We start from the raw sequence: 22,217 nt of genomic DNA, 5'->3' as shown, positions 1-22,217 counted from the left end.
ACCTTTCTTACGAAATGTTTAGATGGAGCAATTAGAACCAAAAAATCGGTAAGGTTATAGAAAATGTGAGCAGTTTAGGAACTTGACTTAATTGATATAATGAAACACTGCATCCAGCATCTGCCAAATACACATTCTTTTTTTTTTTTTTTTTTTTTTTTTTTGAGACGGAGTTTCGCTCCTTACCCAGGCTGGAGTGCAATGGCACAATCTCGGCTCACCGCAACCTCCGCCTCCTGGGTTCAGGCAATTCTCCTGCCTCAGCCTCCTGAGTAGCTGGGATTACAGGCACACACCACCATGCCCAGCTAATTTTTGTATTTTTAGTAGAGATGGGGTTTCACCATGTTGACCAGGATGGTCTCGACCTCTTGACCTCTTGCTCCACCCGCCTCGGCCTCCCAAAGTGCTGGGATTACAGGCTTGAGCTACCACGCCCGGCCTACACATTCTTTTTAAGTACACATTCTTATTTCATATCATACACAAAAGTCAATTCCAAATGAATTATAGATCTAAATGTGAAACACAAAATAATAAAAATTATAGAAGTAATAGCTCTATAATATTTGGGTAGGGAAGATTTATTGGACAGGAAACTAAAGAAATGACTGATAAATTACATTACATTAAAATAAAGAATTTCTTTTCATCAAGATAGCATAAGAGAATAAAAAGTCAAGTTAAAAAGTCAAAAGATATTTACAACATTTTATAAAGAACTCTTTTTTTTTTTTTTTTTTTTTTTTTGAGACGGAGTTTCGTTCTTGTTACCCAGGCTGGAGTGCAATGGCGCGATCTCGGCTCACCGCAACCTCCGCCTCCTGGGCTCAGGCAATTCTCCTGCCTCAGCCTCCTGAGTAGCTGGGATTACAGGCACGCGCCACCATGCCCAGCTAATTTTTTTTTGTATTTTTAGTAGAGACGGGGTTTCACCATATTGACCAGGATGGTCTCGATCTCTCGACCTCGTGATCCACCCGCCTCGGCCTCCAAAAGTGCTGGGATTACAGGCTTGAGCCACCGCGCCCGGCCTATAAAGAACTCTTAATGGCTGGGTGCGGTGGCTCATGCCTGTAATCCCAGCACTTAAGGAGGCTGAGGCAGACGGATTATGAGGTCAGGAGATCGAGACCATCCTGGCCAACTTGAAACCCTGTCTCTACTGAAAATACGAAAATTAACCGGGTGTGGTGGCGTGCACCTGTAGTCCTAGCTATTTAGGAGGCTGAGGCAGGAGAATCGCTTGAACCAGTAGGCAGAAGTTGCAGTGAGCTGAGATTGCACCACTGCACTCCAGCCTGGCGACAGAGCAAGACGCCGTCTCAAAAAACAAAAAGAACTCTTACAAATCCATAAAAGAAAGACAACCCTATAGAAAAATGAGCAATAGAATTGAGTAATCACCTCACAAAAGAAGCTAAAGGTTTTCAGCCTCACTAGTTATCAGAGAGTTATAAATTAAGCTATAATGAGATAAAACATATGGATGACTACCAGGATGACTACATTAAAAAATTTTTCTGAATTTTTATTTTGGGATAATTATAGATTTACAAGAAGTTGCAAAAATAGTACAGAGAGGTTCTGTGTACCCTTCACTCACTTCCCTTCAAAGGTCACATCTTAATAACAATATATACATCTTATGTAACTATAGCACAATGCTGGGCAAGGTGGTTCATGCCTGTAATCTCAGCTCTTTTGGAGGCTGAGACAGGAGGATTGCTTGAGGTCAGGCGTTCAAGACCAGTGTGGGCAACATAGGGAGACTCCATCTCTTAAAAAAAAAAAAAATTAGCCAATCATGGTGTCATGCACCTTTAGTACCAGCTACAAGTTGAGGTGGGAAGATCACCTGGGCCCAGGAGTTCAAGGCTGTGATTGTACCACTGCGTTCCAGTCTGGGCAACAGAGCAAGACCCTGTCTTCAGAGAAAAAAAGAATAAAGAAATATATAGTATAATATTAAAACCAGAAAAAAATATATATATATATATATATTTTTTGAGATGGAGTTTCGCTCTTGTTACCCAGGCTGGAGTGCAATGGTGCGATCTCGGCTCACCGCAACCTCCGCCTCCTGGGTTCAGGCAATTCTCCTGCCTCAGCCTCGTGAGGAGCTGGGATTACAGGCACGTGCCACCATGCCCAGCTAAGTTTTTGTATTTTTAGTAGAGATGGGGTTTCACCATATTGACAGGATGGTCTCGATCTCGACCTCGTGATCCACCCGCCTCGACCTCCCAAAGTGCTGGGATTACAGGCTTGAGCCACCGCGCCTGGCCAGTAGATATTCTTATCACAAATGCGTGTGTATAGTTTTGTGCCATTTTATCATGTGTAGATTCATGTAACTACCACCACAGTCAAGACACTGAACTGTATTATTACCACAAAGTTCTCCCTGTACTACCCCTTTAGAGTCTCACCCACCTACCTCACCTCCGCTATCCCTAACCTCTGGCAGCCACTAATCTGTTCTTAGTCTCTATACTTTTTTTCATTTTGAGAATGTTACATGATGGAATCACACATTTATTAGAGCAGTTTTAGATTCATGGTAAAATTGAGCAGAAGATAGATTTTCCGTAGATCCTCTTCCCCCACACAAGCACAGCCTCCCCTATTGTCAACATCCCCCACCCCAGTGGTACATTTTTTGCAGTTGATGAACCTACCTAAATGCATCATTCTCGCTAAAAGTTTATAGTTTACATTAGGATTCATTCTTGTTCAGATGGCTAAATTTTGAGACTGAAAATATCAAGTGTTGGTGCAGATGTAGTTCAATAGGAACTTTAATATACTGCTAAAGGGGATGTAAATAGCTACAGCCACTGTGAAATACTGGCATTTTCTACTAAGGTTAAATAGAAACCTACTGCCTGATTCAGCAATTCCATTCCTAAGTAAATATCCAACAAAAATTTGTGTTCCTATTCACCAAAAGAAGTTTTTGTAAAAACATATTTATAGAAATTTGTTTGTAATAGCTATAATCTGAGACAGGACCCAAGTGCTCAGCAATAGTAGAATGGATTTCTTAAAAAATTACACTGTATTCATACAGTAGAATAGAGCAAGAGTAGAAAAACATTTTCTGTAAAGGGCTATATAGTAAATATCTTAAACTTTGTGGGTCCTACATTGTCTGTGGTCATATGTTGTCTACCTAACTCTGCAGTTGTAGCAATGAAGCAGTCATAGGCAATATGTAAACAAATGGTTGTAGTTACGTTCCAAAATAGCCATTTATAAAAACAGACGTTAACCTTTGGGCCTGTAGATTGCAGGCCTCTGTTGTAGAGCCACAAACTGTTGTTACGTGCACTTACATAGATCAGTCTCACATACATAATTTTGCATGAAAGAAACCATACACTATAATTCAATTTTTGTAAAGTTCAGAAACATCCAAAACACCTATGGTATTGAAGTCAGTGTATCGGTTATTTTTGGGGAGAAAGAGGAGATCCTGATCAGAAGGGTCATGAAAAGGAAACTTCTAGGGTGCTAGTAATTGCTTTACCTGAATAGTGATTACTTAATTCTGGTCATCTTTGATTACTCATTGAGTTGAATACTGATGATTTGTACACTTCTTCTGTGTGTATGTTATACATTAATGAATTAGTTAAAAAAAACTAAACAAAAACATACACAACTTATGTTTCCATCCGGGTAGTATTGTGTTATTTATCTCTGACATATGGTAAACATACAATAATTATTTATCGAATTGGGTGTTGCTAATATTGAGCTCTGTAGCAATGTAAGGGACAAGAGGAGTGAGCAGTGATTTTGATTTCGCTTGAAGAGCTTATTGAAAACTTTTGAGGAAGAAATGTTGGAAATATACATTTTGACGTAATTAAAGATACTTTAGTGAAAAAAGATCATAATCTAAAAGGCTAACATTGGGATCTAATAAATGGTTTGAGCTGACAAGTGACTATTCATCTTTAAAGACAGAAGGAAAAGATTCTTTGGTTATTAAGAGCAAGCTACTACAACTATTTTGTAATGATATTTAATTTGCTTCCTGTTTTAAATTTGCTTCAGTCTGACAAATTCTTTGTTATGTTTTTTATTTGCTTAAACCCTCTTTGAACATTGCCCTGTAAAGTTTCATGTACCCATTAGTACCACATGGCGTAGATGAGATACAGGGTTTTATTGGGAAAAACTTAGAAGAAATAGAGAAAAAGCAGTCCCTCAAACTCCTTTTTTATCTCACAGTTTAGGCCGGGCATAGAGGGTCTTTATGCACTTGTGGCCAAGTGAACTTCCAGTAGAGAATGACCTCTACCCTCTGTAATGCTCCACACATTTGTAGGGTGGGACCGGAAACACCTAAGTGACTATGTAATAATAGTTAAAAAGAGGAAGCCTCCAGAACCCCAGAGACAGGGATGGGTTCTTTGAGCTAGCAGCTCTAACCTACTGAGTGTCTTTGCTGCAGCTATCCAGGGCCATCCAGATTTATCTTTATCATATGCATCCCATTATTATAAAATGAAGTGAAATCTTCTTGACCTAGTATTAAAGGTCTTCTAGTAGTTTTCTTCAACTTCCTCATCAGGCTTCTTGGTCACTGGTTCTGCCCAGATTTTCTCATTCACTCAATTACTTTCTAATAAACACATTGCTTTTTCCAAGCTTCTTATCTTTGCTCACATTATCTATTTAGAATGTTTCTTTCTTTCTCTAAATTCACATCCTTCAAGAGTTGCTTTTGTCCCATCTCTCCTGTGGTGGCTTCCTGATGATCTTAATTATACCAATATTGCTTTTCATATACTAACTAATATTACTCATTTTTATATGTTCATTTCTTTCTTTTCATCTAACATAAATTCCTGACTGGTAGGGAATACATATTATATTACTTTGTAACTTCTGTAATCCCTGGTAGTCTTGAATGTAAATGCTCAACAAGTAATAATTAGTATGTGTGCTCTTACAATGTTTTTAAATTATAAAATAGTCATAATTTAGGGTTTTATATGCCTCTTAGATTCTGAATGTTGTTATTAAGTATAATGCTAGATTCTTTATTAGAACATCTTTTTCACCCCATTGTAATTAATCCCTGTTTTAGAAGTTCATTTTTTTGGGTTGGTATCAATTATTGTCTGTTGGTTACTCTGTTAGCCAGTTTAGTAATTAGATTCCTCCATTCTACTTCAGCAAGAAGTTGAGAACTTTAAGAAGCTAAATCTCATTAGTAAAGAGCAGTTTGAAAACCTAACACCTGAACTTCCTTTTGAGCCAAACCAAGAAGTTCCTGTAACACCTTCACAGTCCAGGCAAGGTATGTAAATCTGCTTTTGTGCGTCTGAATAGTATTAAAGCAGTTCTGAGTTGTTTTTAAAGATTGCTACTTTTGTTTTTTTCTTTATTTGTGGAAAATCATTAGGTGTCTGGTAAAATGCTAAAATTTTAAAACTCAACTTTTAATTTATCCTTTGGTGAACTTCTATTATAACATCAGATTATGCTCGAAGCCAGATGCTTACTTAGAAGTAGGCAGAATTGGTTGGTTCTTTATGTATCTGATGTGATTTTGAGATTGCTGGGAATGTTTCTCTTCTCAAAATAAAATTTTTCACCCACTCACTGATCCTTAGAATGCAGTAGAGTCATTCTTTTGTTTTAAGGGCTTAGCTCTGTGTGAGAGTGTAAGTAAATACATTGAGAGATCCATAAATTGAATCTGACATTTCAGACAACTGTAACTGATTTTGTTATAGTCTTTTCCTGAAGGTGGTTAAAAAAATTTTTATAAAAGTGTCACACATATACAAAGACAGAGTGAATATTTTGTTGTTGTTGAGATGGGGTCTCACTCTGTTGCCAGGCTGGAATGCAATGCCACGATCTTGGCTCATGGCATCCTCGGCCTCCCGGGATCAAGCAATTCTTCTGCCTCAGCCTCCCAAGTAGCTGGGACTACAGGTGCATGCTACCAGACCTGGCTAATTTTTTTTTTTTTGCATTTCAGGTGCAGACAGGGTTTCACTGTGTTAGCCAGGATGGTCTCAATCTCCTGACTTCATGGTCTGCCTGCCTCAGCCTCCCAAAGTGCTAGGGTTACAGGCGTGAGCCACCGCGCTGGGTTATACAGTGAATTTTATAATGAAACCCCATGTACGTGTTACACTTAGTCATCTCATAACTAATTTTGTTTCATCTCAACTCTAGCCCCTCCCTATACTTCCCTGGATTATTTTGAAATAAATTCTCATATGATTCATATTTTTTTAATCCCTAAATATTTCTGTGTGTGTGTCTTCTAAAGACACACACACAGAAATATTTAGGGATTAAAGAAATCTTTTATATAACTTTTAACAAATAAGTAGCAGGACATTATCATATCTAAAATTAACAGTCATTTCTTTTTTTTTTTTTGAGACGGAGTTTCGCTCTTGTTACTCAGGCTGGAGTGCAATGACACGATCTCGGCTCACCGCAACCTCCGCCTCCTGGGTTCAGGCAATTCTCCTGCCTCAGCCTCCTGAGTAGCTGGGGTTACAGGCACGCGCCACCATGCCCAGCTAATTTTTTGTATTTTTAGTAGAGACGGGGTTTCACTATGTTGACCAGGATGGTCTCCATCTCTTGACCTCGTGATCCACCTGCCTCGACCTCCCAAAGTGCTGGGATTATAGACGTGAGCCACCGCACCCTGGCTAACAGTCATTTCTTAATGTTAAATATCTAGTTAGTGTTCAAATTTCCTCATTCATCACTTTTTTTCCCAGTTTCTTCAAATGGATTGCAATAGAGTGATATGTGTTTTTTAGTCTACAGGTTTCTACAATTTTTTGCCTTATAATTTATTAGTCCTTGCAATTTACTATTGAAGAAACTGGGTTGTTCTATAGTCTTTCACATTCCGAATTTTGCTAATTGCATCCCCATAGTTTCATTTAACCTGTTTTCTAGTCCTGAATTGTCTCTGTCCTGAATTGTCTCTGTTAGTCCGACATAGAGGCTTGATTAGATTGATACTCAAATCTCTGTAAGGATATGTCATATGTAGTATTGAATACTATTAGGAAATACATAATGCCCTATTGTCTCTCTTTGTGTAGCAGTCATTGATGATCAGTGAGTGAAGCTTTTATTTTACTAGGGATTACAAAATAGTGATGATTCTATTTTTAATCATTACTTCTTACTTTAATAGGTAGAATACTTTTATGAAGAGAACTTTCTACCAATTATACTGTCTATAATTTAGAAAAAAAAGAGAGAACTTTCCTCAGAATTTGTTTATTCTGATATAGAGTTTTTACAGGAAAGTGAATTATTTCCCTTTGTTTACTAGTTTCAAAGTAATACCTGGTTCCTTAACATTCTTCGATGGTGACTAATGAAGTTTTTGTTTTTAAATGATCATTGTGAGCTCATAAATACATGAGATGGGTTTCATTCTATTGTAGTTATTATTATTATTGATACCTGGGTCAGTTTTCAGTATATTGACTTTTAGCTCTAAAGCCACCTTTCGTTTTCTTGCTCAGTAACAATGGAGTTGGACTGTTAACTTTAATGTTTCCCACCCCACACAAGGTGGAGATTTGTCAGTACCAGAGCTGCTACCAAGTTAGTCCTTGTTTCTAGGCCTTTTGAATAGAAAGAGCTAGGAAATCTTTTAAAGAGAAAAATATATTATGTATTTATGTTGATATTTTCTGTCTAAATTTAAGATTATAGGTTTTGAATTTTAATTTGTTTCATTTTGTAATTGTATTGCTTTTTGCTTAGATATAAAAAAACTTTGTTTCTAACTGCAGTAACATAATTATTTATTTGCTAATCCTATGAGATAATAGTTTCAGAATAACAATAACATTAAATAATAATTTTATAAATACTGAAAGGTAACTTCTTTTAGAGTTCTTTAAAATTTAAACTTTCAAAAACTTCATACTTTAAAGCTTTCTTTAAAGTTCTGTATGTGTCCCACTAGGGATGTTCAGTTCAATTGCTGGATTTTTTTGTCTTGTTCAATTTGAGTACTTTAAAATTGAGAATGTATGTTCCTTTGCACATCATAGAAAGAATACAAGTCACAAATAAGGAGATACATTTGCATGAAATTAACAAATAGTATCATAGAAATCTAAAAGCTTAAAAATTAATATGAAAAATGGGAAACAGTAATAGAAAAAGTAATAAAACATGAACATCAGTTTCACATTTGGGAAGACCAAATGGCAAATAAATATGAAAAGACACTATTTTTACTGAGGTTTTCCCATTAAAACCATAATGATATACCATATTATAACCTAGTAGTTTCATTTCAAGAGATACTATTGCAGGTCACTGTGGCTCATGCCTGTAATTCCAATACTTTGGGAGGCCAAGACAGGAGGATCACTTGAGGCAAGGAGTTTGAGACTAGCCTGGGCAACATAGGAAGACCCCATTTCTACAAATATTAATAATAAATGAAGAGTTACTGTTGCAAATGTTTACCAATAGAATATTTGTAGTATCATTGTTTATAATAGAAAAAAGCAAATGAAAACTAAAAAATGCTCAGTTATAGTAGAATGTATTGTAAGATGTGGTGTATTCATACATAAGAAAAATAGGCAGCAGTGGAAAATGAAAGAACTAATGTTACATATGACAAAATGTGTTAATCTAAAAATATAGGAAAAAAACAACAAAAAAAATAGAGTGTATAAAATAAGCTAGAACAAAGACGTTGATTCAGTGTGATGCTATTACAAAAGTATAAAATTCGCCGGGCGCGGTGGCTCAAGCCTGTAATCCCAGCACTTTGGGAGGCCGAGGCGGGTGGATCACGAGATCTACAGATCGAGACCATCCTGGTCAACATGGTGAAACCCCGTCTCTACTAAAAATACAAAAAATTAGCTGGGCATGGTGGCGCGTGCCTGTAATCCGAGCTACTCAGGAAGCTGAGGCAGGAGAATTGCCTGAACCCAGGAGGTGGAGGTTGCAGTGAGCCGAGATCGTGCCATTGCCCTCCAGCCTGGGTAACAAGAGCGAAACTCCGTCTCAAAAAAAAAAAAAAGTATAAAATTCATGGTTGTATGCATAGCACATAGGAGCCATGAAGAGAGGCAAAGGGAATTATTAATATAATAATTTAATATATTAATTTATTCCTGAGGGTAGGGGAACCCCATCTGGAAGGTCTGAACATGTGTTTGCTGGCATCTGGAATTTATGTATTGGTCTAGTTGGTTGTTATGAGTGTGTATCAATTCTGTTTTAAAATTCACATGTAAATTTGGCCAGGCACAGTGGCTCAGTGGCTCATGCCTGTAATCCCAGCACTTTGGGAGGCCAAGGCAGGCAGATCACAAAGTCAGGAGATTGAGACCATCCTGGCTAACATGGTGAAACACCATCTTTACTAAAAATACGAAAATAAGCCAGGCATGGTGGCACACACCTGTAATCTCAGCTACTCAGGAGGCTGAGCAGGAGAATCACTTGAACCTGCTTGGGAGGAAGTTGCAGTGAGCTGTTGATTCACACCACTACACTCCAGCCGCCTGAACCACAGAGTGACTCTGTCTTAAAAAAACCCACAAAATTTATATATAAACTTATTAATTTTTCTTTGCTGTAATCTCTAGTTTTTAAATATACGAACAGAAAACTATAAAAAATAAAGTGACAATTTAAAAGATAGAATTTGGGCCAGGAGTGGTGGTTCATGCCTGTAATCTCAGCACTTTGGGAGGCCAAGGTGGATGGATCATGGGGTATGGAGTTTGAGATTAGCCTGGCTAACATGGTGAAACCCTGTCTGTACTAAAAATGCAAAAATTAGCCAGGTATGATGGCAGCGCCTGTAATCCCAGCTACTTGAGAGGCTGAGGCTGGAGAATTGCTTGAAACTAGAAGGTGGAGGTTGCAATGAGCTGAGATCCTGCCACTGCGCTCCAGCTTGGGCGACAGAGTAAGACTCTGTCTCAAAAAAATAAAAGAAAAAAAGATAGAATTTGACCTCTATTGCTATGACAGGAAATGCTGAAGAGATTAATGTTCAGATTAAAAGATAATTTTAATCTTAAAATTAATTAGATTTTAACATGCACTCTATGCTAAGTTATATGTCATAAAAGATGGAAAGATTGGAAGGTAAAGGATGGGAAATCGTATAAAATAATGATCCTAATAGAAAAGAGTCGGTATTGCTATTACTATATAGAACGTAAGGCATAAAGAAGGTATTGATTTTCACTGTCTTCAATATCTGTATTCCTATTTATTCCCTATACCTGCTCCAAATAGGCCTCTGTCCTTCACAGTCCAAATCAGATACTGATAATACCACCAGAAATCTCCATATATGAGGGGCCAGATAAATCCTCATCTTACCTGACATCAACATTAGATCAAATTAATTGCTCTGTCCTGAAACACATTTTTTCTTCCTGGACACTTAATCACTTCATTCTCCTTCTGCCTCATGGAGTCTTTTTTTGCTAATTCTTCACTGTTTCCCTAACCTCTAAAATTTGAATGCTTTAGGACCCACTCCTCAAATTTCTCCTCTTTTTAATCCTCAATAACTCCTCATGTAATAGTATCAAATATCATGGGTTTTAAAAAGCACTATTATACTAATGAATATCAAATTAATATGTATAGGCCACACCTCCATCCTGTATTTCACACATATATTCAACTGTATGGTTAATAGCTCCACTTGTATATTTTATAAGCATGTTAAACATCTTATGTCCAAAATCTAAGTTCTGAATTCCCATCCCTCTCCAAGGACTTTTCCTCCTGGACATCCACATCTCTGTAAATATTACCCCTCCATCTTTCTAGTTGCACAGGTCAAAACATTTCTAGGGCCGGGCGCGGTGGCCCAAGCCTGTAATCCCAGCACTTTGGGAGGCCGAGGCGGGTGGATCACGAGGTCGAGAGTTCGAGACCATCCTGGTCGACATGGTGAAACCCCGTCTCTACTAAAAATACAAAAAATTAGCTGGGCATGGTGGCTCGTGCCTGTAATCCCAGCTACTCAGGAGGCTGAGGCAGGAGAATTGCCTGAACCCAGGAGGCGGAGGTTGCGGTGAGCCGAGATCGCGCCATTGCACTCCAGCAGCCTGGGTAACAAGAGCGAAACAAACTCCGTCTCAAAAAAAAAAAAAAAAAAAAAAAAAATTTCTGAATCATTTTTGATCTGTTTTTTAAATTCCTTATCTTATTTATTGGAAAATTGTATCCATATATATTTAAAATATATCTAGAATCTAACCACTTCTCCCCTTCTCCATTTCTATCACCCTGTAAAAGTCACCATCGTTGTCTCCTTGGTTAACTGTAATAAATTCCTAGCCTGTCTCCATCCTTTCATTCTGATCACCCTATAAAAATATCCAGTATATTTTTTGTTTCCTCTTAAAAATTATATATATTTAAGGTATACAGCGTGATGTTTATATATATATATATATATATATATATATATATATATATATAGTGCAGTGGTTACAATAATCAAGCAAATGAACATATTCATTATCTCATATAGTTACCTCTTATTGTGGCAAGAGCACCTAAAATCTACTCTCTTAGCAAAAATACCAAATATAACATAATATTATTAACTGTTGTTCTCAGGCTATACATTAAATCTCTAGACTTACTTATCCTACATATCTGCAACTTGGCATTTTTTTGACCTTCATCTCCTCATTCTTCCTCATTCCACCCTTGGTAACCACTGTTTTATCTATGTCTATATACTTATTTTTTTAAGATTCATAAATGACATTATGAAGTATTTTTCTTTCTGTGTCTGATTTATTTCATTTAGCACAATGTCCTCCAGTTTCATCCATGTTATAGCAAATGGCAGGATCTTCTTTTTTTAAAAGCTGAATTATATTCTCTGACACACACACACACACACTTCACTATTTCTCTGTTTATCAGTGGAAAGATACTTCATTTGTTTCCATATCTTATATTTTGGCTATTGTGAATAATGTAGCAGTGCACATGTAAGTGCAGATAGTTATCTTTCTATGGTGATAATTTCATTTCCTTTGAGTATTTACCCAGAAGATGAATTGTTGGGTTATATAGTAATTCTTTTAATTTCTTTACAAATCTCCATACTGTTTTCCACAATGGCTGGACCAATGCTCCTTTTCATATACCTATTGGCATTGTTATGTCTTCTTTCTATTCAGGTCTTTTGCCCATGTTTTAATTGGATTATTTGCATTCTTGCTACTGAGTTGTTTGAATTACTTATATATTTTGGATATAACTCCTAATTAGATGTGTGGTTGGCAAATAATTTTTCTTATTCTGTAGGTTGTCTCTTCACTCTGTTGATGGTTTCCTTTGCTGCGCAGAAGCTTTTCTATTTAATACAATCCATTTGTTTATTTTTGCATTTGCTGCCTGAGCTTTGGGTCATATTTATAAAAAATTAAGTTTTAGTTTACATTCAGTAAGTTTCACACTGTTTGTGTATATCATTTTGGGCACTTTGACAGATGAATACAGTCATGTAAACACTACCTAGTCAAGTTACAGAGCATTTCCATTACTCCCAGAGAATTTTTCCATGCCTCTTTGTATTCAACCCAGGCCAAATTTTTGGCAGCATGTTTTCTATTTTCTATCCCTATAGTCTGCCATTTCCAGAATGTCATATAAATGGAATCACATAAAATAATAGCCTTTGAGTATGCCTTCTTTCATTTAGCTTAGCGCATTTCAGATTTATTCATGTTTTTGTGTGTTGCTTGTGTTACCTTTTTAGTGATAAGTAGTATTCAATTGCATGCATGTAAACAGTTTATCCACTTATTAGTTGAAGGCATATAGGTTGTTTTCCCGTTTTATGAGTATTTGCTTACAAGTTTTTATGTGAATATATGTTTTCATTTCACTTGGGTAAAATGCTTTTGGGTGGCACTATTGGATCATACAGTAAGTACAAGTTTTTAAGAAACTGTCTAACTTTTCCAAAGTGGCTGTGCCATTTTACATTCTCACCAACAACATATGAGGGGTCCAGTTGCTCTACATCATCACCAGCATTTAGTATTGTTACTTAAAAAAAAAAAAAAACAATTTAGCCAGGCATGGTGGCAGATGCCTGTAATCCCAGCTACTCGGGACACTGAGGCAGGAGAATCGCTTGAACCCAGGAAGGAAAGGTTGCAGTGAGCCGATATTGTGCCATTGCCCTCCAGCCTGGGTGACAGAGCAAATTCTATCTCAAAAAAAAAAAAGAAAAAATTTGCCCATCTAGTAATAGTATCTCATTGTGACTGATGCTGTTGGATACCTTTTTATGTGCTTTGTTTGTTTGTTTGTTTTTATAGCGATATGGTTTCACCTTGTTAGTCAGGGTGGTTTTGAACTCCTGACCTCAGATGATCCACCCACCTCGGCCTTCCAAAGTGCTGGGATTACAGGCGTGAGCCACCACGCCCGGCCTTTTATGTGTTTATTTGCTATCAGTTTATGCTTGGTAAAGTGCCTTCTCAAATCTTTGGGCATTTGTTTTATTGGGTTGTTTTTCTTGTTACTGAGCTTTGAGAGTTCTTTACTCTGCAAACAAGTCCTTTATTACATATGTACATGTAATTTGCACATATTTTCTTAGAACCTGGGGCTTATATTTTCATTTTTTAAGAATATCTTGCCAGGCACGGTGGCTCATGCCTATTAATCCCAGCACTTTGGTAGGCTGAGGCAGGCAGATCACCTAAGGTCAGGAGTTCAAGACCAGCCTGACCAATAAGGAGAAACCCTGTCTCTACTAAAAATACAAAATTAGCCAGGCGTGGTGGCACATGCCTGTAATTGCAGCTACTCAGGAGGCTGAGGCAGCAGAATTGCTTGAACCAGGGCGGCAGAGGTTGCAGCGAGCCAAGATTGTGCCATTGTACTCTAGCCTGGGCAACAAGAGTGAAACTCTGTCTCAAAAAAAAAAAAAAAAAATCTTCTGGGCCAGCCTTGGTGGCTCACATCAAATGGCTTGTCTTAATTAGTCTGTTGGTGTTGTAAAGTGCATTGATTGGTTTTCAAATGTTGAACTAGTCTTGGATTCTCAGGATAAGCCTCATTTATTTATTTTATTATCCTTTTATACATTGTTAGACTCAGGTTGCTTATATTTTTTGAAGCCTTTGTACTATATTCATGAGGAATATTGTGTTTTTTTTCATTGTCTTGGATTTTATTTGTCTGATTTTGGTGTCAGAGGAATGCTGGCGTCATAAAATGAGTTGGTAAGTGTTCCTTCTTTTGTATTTTGGAAGAGTTTATGTACAATTGTTGTTTATTTCTTACGCATTGGTAGCATTCCCCAGTGATGCCATCTGGGCCTGGAACTATTGGACTGTTTTATTTTATTTATTTTTTTTTTTAAGTCAGAGTTTTGCTCTTGTTGCCCAGGCTGAAGTGCAATGGTGCAGTCTCTGGTTGCTGCAGTCTCTGCCTCCAGGGTTCAAGTGATCCTCCTGCCTCAGCCTCCGGAGTAGCTGGGATTACAGGCATGCGCCACCATGCCCAGCTAATTTTGTATTTTTAGTAGAGATGGGGTTTCTCCATGTTGGTCAGGCTGGTCTTTAACTCCTGACCTCAGGTGATCTGCCTGCCTTGGCCTCCCAAAGTGCTGGGATTACAGGCGTGAGCCACCGTGCCCGGCTGAAATCTAATTTTTAAGGGAGAAGTTTAAATTATTGGTTTGAGAGTTTCTTTTCTGATACAAGCATTTAATTCTCTCTTTCTATATGTGTGTGTGTGTGTGTGTGTGTGTGCACGCACGCACATGTGCGCATGTAGAGAGAATGTGTATACACACACACACACACACACACACACACACACACATATTTTAAGATGGTGTCTTGGAGTCTTGCTGTGTTGCCCAGGCTGGAGTGTAGTGGCACAATCAGAGCTGACTGCAACCTCTGCCTCCTGTGTTCAAGTGATTCTCCTGCCTCAGCCTCCTGAATAGCTGGGATTAGAGGCCTGTGCCACCACACCTGGCTAATTTTTGTATTTTTGGTAGAGACTAGTTTCACCACAGTGGCCAGGCTGGTCTTGAACTCCTGGCCTCAAATGATCTACCCACCTCGGCCTTTCAAAGTACTGAGATTAAAAGCATGAGCCACTGAGCCTGGCCCTTAATTCTATATATTTTTATTTAAGTAGTGCCTTAGCTGTATTCCACAAATTTTGATAACTTTTATTTTATTAATTTTTATTATTTTTTTCAAAACATTTTCTAAATTCTTTTGAGACTTCCTCTATATGAATTATTTAGGAATGTATTCGGTTTAATTTCCAAATGATTGGAATTTTTTCAGTTACCCTTCTGTTATTAATCTTATTGATACATAGTTTACTTCTATTATAGCCAGAGAACATACTTTACAATATTTTTAAATTTAAAATTAATTTGTTAATTTCAAATGTGTTTAATTAATTTGCTAATTTTATCACCCACAATATAATCTGTCTTGGTGAATGTATCATATGCATCTTAGAAGAATGTTTATTATACTGTTTTTGAGTGAATGTTCTATATTGTCTGTACAGTTGGTTAATGGTATTGATGAGTTCTATATCTTTGTTGATTTTTTGTCTACTGGTTCTATCTTAGGAGTGTTGAAGTCACCAGCTATAATTGCAGATTTGTTTATTTCCTATTTCAGTTCTCTTGGGTTTTGCTTCATTTATTTAGAAGCTCTTTTGTTAGTTCACCTTATAGTCATTGGTATATTGTGTCATCTTGGTGGCCCTTTTATTCATGTATGTTGTCTTTGTTTGCTTTGAAATTTAGTTTGTCTGATTTTAATATAGCCATTCCAGCTTTCTTTAATTAATGTCTCATGGTATGTGATGTATCTTTAGCCAACTTTTTACTTTTAACCTACCTATGTCATTATATTTGAAGAAAATTTATTATAGATAGCATATAGTTAGGTCATGTTTTTCATTCATTCTGACACTATGTCTTTTAATTGGTGTGTTTAGACTAATGTAATTGTTGATATGTTCAGATTTAGGCCAGCCTTATTATTTATTTTCTGGTTTCTTTTTTGTTTTGCTTCTGTTGCCCATTTTCTGCCTTCTTTGTGTTATTAGTAACTTTTTCCATTACATTTCAATTTATGTACTGTGAATTTGGACATATATATCTTTTTTTGTATAATTTAGTGATTGCTCTAGAGCTTGCAAAACACATACTTTTCAGTTTGTTTGGAATCAGTATTTTGCTATTTCAATAAGAATGTAGAAACTATTTCAGTAAGAATGTAGAAACCTTTTTTTCCTTTCTCTCCCCACCAGCCCCACCCCAAGAGAGAGGGTCTCACTCTGTTCCCAAGGCTGGAGTGCAGTAGCGCAATCATGGCTCACTGCAGCCTCAAACTCCCGAGCTCAAGCAGTCCTACCACCTCAGCCTTCCGAGTAGGTAGAACTACAGGTGCATGCCATGATGCCCACCTAATTTTTTTATTGTTTGTAGAGACAAGGTCTTGCTACATTGCCCGGGTTGATCTAGTACTCATAGCCTCAAGAGATTCTCCTCCCTCAGCTTCTGAAAGTGCTGGGATTATAGGCATGATTCACCACACTCAGCTGAAATTTCTTGATGTAATAATTTTCTTATATATTGCATCTTCATATGTTAAAAAGTCCACCAATGTTTTATTTTTTACTTTCAAAGCATGTTTTAAATAACTTAAAAGGAGAATAGTCTATTATATTTATCCAGACCTTTATTGTTTATCTTGCTGTTCCTCTATTTGTGATGTTTCAGGTTTCCTTGTGTTATCATTTCTTCTGTCTGAAATCCTCTGTTTAGCAATTCTTTTAGAGCAGTTCACTTGAACCCAGGAGGCAGAGGTTGTAGTGAGCTGAGATTGCACCACTGCATTCCAGCCTAGGTGACAGAGTAAGACTCTGTCTTAAAAAAGTAAATAAATAAAATTAATAATGTTTTCCTGTTCTTTTTTTTTTTTTCTCTCAAGACTCCAGTTACATGTATAATTTATATTACGGCACTTGAAATTGTCCCATGCTTCACTAATGCTCTGTTTTGTTGTTTGGTTATTGTTTTTCAGTCCTTTTACTCTGTTTTTGTTTTAGGTAACTTTTATTCCTCTCTTCAAGTTTATTAGCCTTTTCCTCTACATAGTTTATTTTATTTCTTTCTTTACTTATTTATTTATTTTTGAGATGGAGTCTCATTCTGTTGCCCAAGCTGGAGTGCAGTGGTGCAGTCTCAGCTCACTGCAACCTCTGCCTTCCGGGTTCAAGCGATTTTCCTGCCTTAGCCTCCTGAGTAGCTGGGATTATAGGCACATACCACCATGCCAGGCTACTTTTTGTATTTTTAGTAGACAGGGATTTCTTTCTTTATTTCTTTTTTAATACTTTAAGTTCTGGGGTACATGTGCAGATCGTGCAGGATTGTTACATAGGTAGAAACATGCCATGGTGGTTTGCTGCATTCATCCCCCTATCATCTACATTAGGTATTTCTCCTAATGTTATGCCTTCCCAATCCCTCCACCCCCTGCTAGCTCTACTTTACCCCTGCTGGCCCCCAACAGGCCCCGGTGTGTGATGTTCCCCTCCCTGTGTCCATGTGTTCTCATTGTTCAACACCCACTTATGAGTGAGAACATGCGGTGTTTGGTTGTCTGTTCTTGTGTCAGTTTGCTGAGAATGATGGTTTCCAGCTTCATCCATGTCCCTGCAAAAGACGTGAACTCATCCTTTTTTATGGCTGCATAGTATTCCATGGTGTATATGTGCCACAATTTCTTTATTCAGCCTATCATTGATGGGCATTTGGGTTGGTTCCAGGTCTTTGCCATTGTAAACAGTGCCATAATTAACAAATGTGTGTATGTGTTTTTATAATAGAATGATTTATAATGCTTTGGGTATATACCCAGTAATGAGATTGCTAGATCAAATGGTATTTCTATTTCTAGATCCTTGAGGAATTGCCACACTGTCTTCCACAATATTTGAACTAAATTACACTCCCACCAACAGTGTAAAAGCATTCCTATTTCACCGCATCCTCTCCAGCATCTGTTTCCTGATTTTTTAATGATTACCATTCTAACTGGTGTGAGATAGTATGTGGTTTTGATCTGCATTTCTCTAATGACCAGTGATGATGAGCTTTTTTCATATGTTTGTTGGCTGCATAAATGTCTTCTTTTGAGGAGTGTCTGTTCATATCCTTCACCCATTTTTTGATGGTTTTTTTCTTGTAAATTTAAGTTTTTTGTAGATTCTGAATATTAGCCCAGATGGGTAGATTGCAGAAATTTTTCCCCTTTCTATTGGTTGCTGGTTCATGCTAATGATAGTTTCTTCTGCTGTGCAGAAGCTCTTATGTTTAATTAGATCCCATTGTCAATTTTGGCTTTTGTTGCCATTGCTTTTGGTGTTTTTGTTATGAAGTCCTTGCCTATGCCTACATTGTGAATGGTATTGCCTAGGTTTTCTTCTAGTGTTTTTATGGTGTTAGGTCTTATGTTTAAATCTTTAATCCATCTAGAGTTTATTTTTGTATAAGCTTTAAGGAAGGGGTCCAGTTTCAGCTTTCTGCCTATGGCAAGCCAGTTTTCCCAACACCATTTATTCAATAGGGAATCCTTTCCACATTGCTTGTTTTTGTCAAGTTTGTCAAAGATCGGATGTTGTAGATGTATGATGTTACTTCTGAGGCCTCTGTTCTGTTCCTGTGGTCTACATCTCTGTTTTGGTACCAGTACCATGCTGTTTTGATTACTGTAGCTTTATAGTATAGTTTGAAGTCAGATAGTGTGATGCCTCCAGCTTTGTTTTTTTTGCTTAAGATAGTCTTGGCTATGTGGGCTTTTTTTGGATTCCATATGAAGTTTAAGCTGTGTTTTTCCAGTTCTGTGAAGAAGGTCAGTGGTAGCTTGATGGGGATAGCATTGAATCTATAAATTACTTTGGACAGTATGGTTATTTTCATGATATTAATTCTTCCTAACCATAAGCATGGAATATTTTTCCATCTGTTCATGTCTTCTCTTATTTCCTTGAGCAGTGGTTTTCAGTTCTCCTTGAAGAAGTCCTTCGCATCACTTGTTAGTTGTATTCCTAGGTATTTTTTTTTCTTTGTAGCAGTTGTGAATGGGAGTTCACTCATGATTTGGCTTTTTGTTTTTGGTATATAGGAATGTTTGTGATTTTTGCACATTGATTTTGCATCCTGAGACTTTGCTGAAGTTACTTATCAGCTTAAGGAGATTTTGGGCTGAGATAATGGGGTCTTGTAAATATACAATCATGTCATCTACAAATAAAGACAATTTGACTTCCTCTTTTCCTAGTTGAATATGCTTTATTTCTTTTTCTTGCCTGATTGCTCTGGCCAGAACTTCCAATACTATGTTGAATAGGAGTGGTGAGAGAAGACACCCTTGTCTTGTGCAAGCTTTCAAAGGGAATGCTTCCAGTTTTTGCCCATTCAGTATGATATTGTTTGTAGGTTTGTTGTAGATATCTTTCATTATTTTGAAGATATGTTCTGTTGATACCTAGTTTATTGAGAGTTTTTAGCATAAAGGGCTGTTAAGGCCTTCTGTGCATCTATTGAGATAATCGTGGTTTTTGTCTTTGGTTCTGTTTATGTGATGGATTATGTTTATAGATTTCCGTATCTTAAGCCGGGCGCGGTGGCTCAAGCCTGTAATCCCAGCACTTTGGGAGGCCGAGGCGGGTGGATCACGAGGTAAAGAGATTGAGACCATCCTGGTCAACATGGTGAAACCCCGTCTCTACTAAAAATAAAAAAAAACTAGCTGGGCGTGGTGGCGCGTGCCTGTAATCCCAGCTACTCAGGAGGCTGAGGCAGGAGAATTGCCTGAGCCCAGGAGACGGAGGTTGCGGTGAGCTGAGATCGCGCCATTGCACTCCAGCCTGGGTAACAAGAGCGAAACTCCGTCTCAAAAAAAAAAAAAAAAAAAAAAAAAAAAGATTTCCGTATCTTTAACCAGTGTTGTGCCCCAGGGCTAAAACTGACTTGATCACAATGGATAGGCTTTTTTTCTGTACTGTTGCATTTGATTTGCCAGTATTTTTAAAAGGATTTTTGCATCAATGTTCATCATGGATATTGGCCTGAAATTTTCTTTTTTAGTTATGACTCTGCCAGATTTTGGTATCAGGATGATGTTGGTCTCATAAATTAGGAGTTAAGGAGTATTCCCTCTTTTTGTATTGTTTGGAATAGTTTCAAAAGGAATGGTGCCAACTCTTCTTTGTACCTTAGAGAGGGAGTTTCACCATGTTGGTCTGGCTGGTTTTGAACTCCTGACCTCATGATCCACCTGCCTCAGCCTCCCAGAGTGTGGGGATTACAGGTGGTGTGAGCCACCTTGCCCAACTACAAAGTCTATTTTTAATCCCATCGTGTGTGTGTGTGTGTGTGTGTGTGTGTGTGTGTGTGTGTATGTTTAAAAATCCCAGCTGTCGTACTTTTTTTATCTAGAAGTTTGATTGAGTTCTCTTTTATACTGCGTGTGTGTGTGTGTGTGTATTTAATAGGCTCAGGTACTTTATTGAATATACAAAATATAGTTTTTTTTTGTTTTTGTTTTTGTTTTTTGTTAGCAAACTATAAATCAGGATTTGGATTCATATCTATCTGACTCCTGTAGTTCAGTGGTCAGCAAATTATGGCCCATTGGCTGAAACTAGCCTGCCATGGACCAATGTGATAATGCTGGTTGTTTACATATGGCCTCTTGCTTTTTTTAATGCTACAAAGGCAGAGCTGAGCTGTTTCAACAGAGACCTTATGTCTCCAAAAGTCAAAAATATTTACTATCTGGCATTTGTAGGAAAAGTTTGCTGAGTTCTGCTTTAAAGGTGTTTTATTTACAAAAACTGAAGTGCCAGTTCTCATGTAGCATATTTCATTTTTGACCTTCACTAAACACTAACAGCATAATATTTTTATTTTTATAAAGGCAATGGAGACTGTAGACAAGTCTCATATGTCATATGGTTCAGGTATGAAGCTGTGCAATGATCCGATTTGGCAGTTATAAAATTTGGAAAATCTTAGATAGAATAGTCAGCACAACCAAAAGTTTGGTAGTTTTTACATTTAGCATGTATAAGGTTCACCTGGAAAGTTTGTTGAAATAGATTAAAGGACTCTGTATCAACTTTCTGATTCAGTAAGTTAGGTGGGATATGAGAATATACATTTCTAACAAGTTCCCACGTCATGCCAGTAGTCCTGTTTGGGACCATACCTTGAAAATCACCGCTTTAACCCTTTTTAAGTGTGTCATTGAATTTCAGTAAATATATAAAATTATATACCAGCACCACAATCCAGGTTTAGAACAATTCCATGGTGCTAAAGAGTTCATCGTGCACATTTGCAGTCAATCCCAACATTCACCTTCAGCCTGAGGCAATAAGTTATCTTTCTTTCACTATGGTTTTGCACTTTTCAGAAATTTCATATAAATGGAATATGATACATAGTTATGTACCTGGAATTTTTAACTTAGCGCATAATATATTTGAGATTTGTCTACATCATTGCATGTATCAGTACCTTTCTTTTATTGCTAAGTATTATTTCAAGGTATGCGCATACTATATTTTTTTGTCCATTCAACATTTTATGGATATTTGGATTGTTTCCAGTTTTGGCTACTATGAAAAATGCTCTTATGACTATTCATGTATAAGAGATGGCCTGGGCCCGGCGCGGTGGCTCACGCCTATAATCCCAGCACTTTGGGAGGCCGAGACGGGTGGATCATGAGGTCAAGAGATCGAGACCATCCTGGTCAACGAGGTGAAACCCCATCTCTACTAAAAATATAAAAGTTAGCTGGGCATGGTGGCTTGCGCCTGTAGTCCCAGCTACTCGGGAGGCTGAGACAGGAGAATTCCCTGAACCCAGGAGGCGGAGGTTGCGGTGAGCCAAGATCGCGCATTGCACTCCAGCCTGGGTAACAAGAGCGAAACTCCATCTCAAAAAAAAAAAAAGAAAAAGAAAAAAGAAAAGAAAAAGAGATGGCCTGTGCTTTTGATTAAAAGGAAGTTATAATATCTAGATGATATTCATATATTATCCTATGCTTATAGTTGATAAAAAATATTAATATGTTCTTGTTTCCTAATATATTTCCAATAATCTT

The 22,217-nt window shown here is 37.4% G+C and overlaps 1 protein-coding gene across 7 annotated transcripts in view; it reads left to right on the top strand.

The window, feature by feature from the left end:
* LARP1B (La ribonucleoprotein 1B) overlaps nt 1–22,217 on the top strand; it is a 171,588-nt gene that overhangs the window by 108,933 nt on the left and 40,438 nt on the right. For all 7 annotated transcript variants that reach the window (XM_039479124.2, XM_039479123.2, XM_039479122.2 and 4 more), the window contains one exon: nt 5,194–5,317. In XM_039479124.2, the coding sequence (XP_039335058.1) occupies nt 5,194–5,317 (124 nt within the window). The remainder of the gene's footprint in view (nt 1–5,193; nt 5,318–22,217) is intronic.

The sequence above is a fragment of the Saimiri boliviensis genome, chromosome 3, assembly GCF_048565385.1.
Source record: "Saimiri boliviensis isolate mSaiBol1 chromosome 3, mSaiBol1.pri, whole genome shotgun sequence".
NCBI classification, from domain to species: domain Eukaryota; kingdom Metazoa; phylum Chordata; class Mammalia; order Primates; family Cebidae; genus Saimiri; species Saimiri boliviensis.
Note: the sequence above shows the minus strand (reverse complement) of the source record. Positions and strands in the feature narration are given on the sequence as shown.